At 60.9% G+C, this 2,957-nt stretch overlaps 1 protein-coding gene across 1 annotated transcript in view; it reads left to right on the top strand.

The window, feature by feature from the left end:
- Nucleotides 1-2,618, top strand: part of LOC104548455 (telomerase-binding protein EST1A-like) — a gene marked incomplete at its 5' end in the record, with an annotated part of 5,948 nt that extends 3,330 nt beyond the window's left edge. The window contains 3 exons of the mRNA XM_010194473.1: nucleotides 102-313; nucleotides 579-660; nucleotides 2,246-2,618. Of these exons, the coding sequence (XP_010192775.1) occupies nucleotides 102-313; nucleotides 579-660; nucleotides 2,246-2,376 (425 nt within the window). The remainder of the gene's footprint in view (nucleotides 1-101; nucleotides 314-578; nucleotides 661-2,245) is intronic.
- Between the last annotated feature and the right edge of the window lie 339 nt (nucleotides 2,619-2,957).

The following is a 2,957-nucleotide window of genomic DNA, read 5'->3' as shown; positions in this document are numbered from 1 at the left end:
CAGTGCCCCGGCCCCAAGGCCTTGGCAACTTGCGTGCTCCAGCAGCAGGTCACGGGAGCACCTTGTCCCATAGTAACTGTACCTCCTTTTCCTGTTTGAAGTGATAAACGAGCTGGACGGCCTGGCCAAGGGCCCGGAGATGGAGCACCGGGCCGCAGGCTATGCCCGCCAAGTGCAGGAGAGAGCCAGGAAGTCCATCGAGTTCCTGGAGGAGCGATTCGAGAGCCGGGACAACTGCCTGAGGGCTCTGACCAGCCGAGGCAACGAGCTGGAGTCCATCTCCTTCCGCAGCGAAGACACCACAGGCCAGCAGGTGAGGGCTGCGGGATGCAGAGGCGGTGATGCCAAGGGTGGAGGCTCGTCACCATTGCCTTTTCTGGGGGAAACCAGGGACCCTGGGGGAGCAGTAGCTCTGTCCCCACCTTCGCAGGTGGCTGAGCAGGCTCCTGCAGTCTGCACGTGTTTCATCTCAGAGCAGCCCCACTTTCTGCTGAGCTGAAGGGCAGGGCAGAAGCAGGGTGATGGGGGTTGCAGGTTTTTTTTCCGCTGTCAAGGTTAACGCTGCCCTTTTCTTGCAGGGCAACAACGATGACCTGATTCTGTCCTGCTGCCTCCACTACTGCAATGACAAGGCCAAGGACTTCATGCCCTCCAACAAAGGTACAACATCCTCACATCCTCCTCATCCTTCCTCTGCTGCATCCCACAGCCCCTTCTCCTTTCTCTTTCACAGCCCTTGGAGCCGACCCCTCCCACATTTTGCCTCTTTCAACACCAAGGTGCCACCTCCCTCCTCTGCTCACCCCCAGGCCATGGCCCTCTCACCACGTTGCCAAATGCGCTGGGGACACCCCAGCCTGTGAGGAGCCCACCCTGAACACCCACGGGGCAATTTTGTGGTGGCAGCAGCAGTGACGAAGGACCAGGATGAGCCTCCAAGCCCCTGTGCCTCCTGGCAAGGGTCCTTTTCCCCTCTCGATGCCCAGCTGGCACCAGCCACGTGTGCTGGGAGCAGACAGCCCCCGGGCCGTCGCCAGGGCAGCGGGGATGGGAATCGCATCAGCAGCTGCCCAAGAAATCAACCCGCATTTGTCAGTGCGAATTCTTAGCAGCTTAACTTGTCAGATTCACAGAGAAACCGTCACCAAATGTTTATGTGCAAATGATGCTGAATTTTGAAATCATGCGGATTATGGGGAATGGGGCCTGACAAGCTGACAGCCTCTGGTTTGTAACAAGGAGGCGCGTCACCAGCGCGGAGCAGAGGATGTTTATTGTTACACATTTCTTAAAGTGTCCGCACAAAACCTCCCGCTCCCGCTTTTCGGCAGCCTTCAGCTCTGGGCCTGCCCTCTCGCCGAGCCCCTGCTCCCCTTCCTCCTGACATGGGGCAACAGGGGCACTCGCCCCACCACCCTCAGCCCCAGCACCTCAGCTGCAGCCGCGTTCCTGGCCACCTTCCCCTTCCCCTCATCCTGCCGCTCCCCGCACAGCCAATGTGGGCCCATGTTGGGCTCCCATAAACTCTGTTTTTTCCATTCCCGTCCTGGCTCGCAGGCACTGTGTTTCCTGTGCTCATAGGAACAGCGCTCTGGTCACAGGACCCAGCTGCTTACACATACCCCATATGCTTCCCCTGCTTCGCACACACGTAAGCGTGGCTCCCACATCCCAGCCCGGCGCGTTGCGTGCGGGGCAGCTCATCCATCTGGGGGCAAGATCCCTTCGGTTATTTCTCAGGCTTCAGCTTTCTCTCTCTCTCTCTCGCTGGCTGTCTGAGCCCCAGCCAGAAACGCCTCGGTGTCAGTGGCAACTCCAAAAAAATAAAAAAAAATAATAATAATAATAATAAGGGTTGGTTTTTAGATCTTATAATGAGATCACCAGAATAATAGCACCAGCTTCCTGCAGGAGCCAGGGTCGCGGGCCGTCTTCCTGGCCTGGGTCTCAGCCTGGGACCTCCTCTTCCCTGCCTGCGGCACGGCACCGCCCGGCACGGGCAGTGGGCAGCACCGCACCACGGGACCCCAGCCCTGCCCGGGCCCGGGGCTGCAGCAGGGAGCACAAATCACCCCCGGCCAACACGGGGGGGCCTTGGAGATGAAGTGTGGGGAGCTGGGATGCTGGGTGGCCCTGCTGTGCCCGGAGCGCAGCACCCCAGGAGGACAGAGGGGCATGGGAGGGATGCAAGGGCAGGGCATTGGGGGGTCTGAGCTTCACGTTCACTCGCGCTCTCTCGTTGCAGATGATCCCATCCGTTTGCTCAGGGAAGTGGTTTTGCTGACGGACGACCGGAACCTGCGAGTCAAAGCGTTGACCCGCAACGTGCCGGTGCGGGACATCCCCACCTTCCTCAAGTGGGCCCAGGAGGGCTGATGGGGGCCGAGCAACGGCCCCGGAGCGAGTCACGCAGCCCGTTAACGGTGGGAGATCGGCTTCAGCGGCGGCCCTCGCCGCGCCACCACCACCTTCCAGCCCTCCACGAACAATAAACGCCACCGCTTCACCCACCCCAGAATGGCCGTGCTGCCGAGGGTCCCCCCCACCCTGAGGGTGGCCCAGCTGGGAAGGTCATTGCCGTGGATGGTTCACGTGGAGGTTGGGCCTTCGAGGGTCCCACCGGCTTTTGTTTTTGGAGCCGGCAAGCCCTGCTGGCGAGGGAAGCTTTGGGTGAGCCCGTGCCGGATCACCAGCCTTTTGTTTGGTTTGCTTGGTTGCAGAGAGCTCGAGCCCCACAGTCGGGGGCTCTTTGGGTTTGGAGGCTGCGGAGGGCAGAGACCGGGGAGGCGCCAGCGCAGGTTTTGGGATCGCTTGGGCTAACCTGTGCCCCTTGGTTAGGCCGTGGACTTCAAGGGCAGGTCCACTCTGCCCCAGCCTGTTTGTCCTGCATGGCCCAGGCAGCCCCAGGCCTCCGGCCCCTTCCCAATCCCGCACCCGCCCTTCCTTTCGAATGCAGG

This window comes from Mesitornis unicolor, unplaced genomic scaffold, assembly GCF_000695765.1.
Source record: "Mesitornis unicolor isolate BGI_N332 unplaced genomic scaffold, ASM69576v1 scaffold30551, whole genome shotgun sequence".
Classification (NCBI taxonomy): Eukaryota; Metazoa; Chordata; class Aves; order Mesitornithiformes; family Mesitornithidae; genus Mesitornis; species Mesitornis unicolor.
This window is presented reverse-complemented; position numbering and strand designations above follow the sequence as displayed.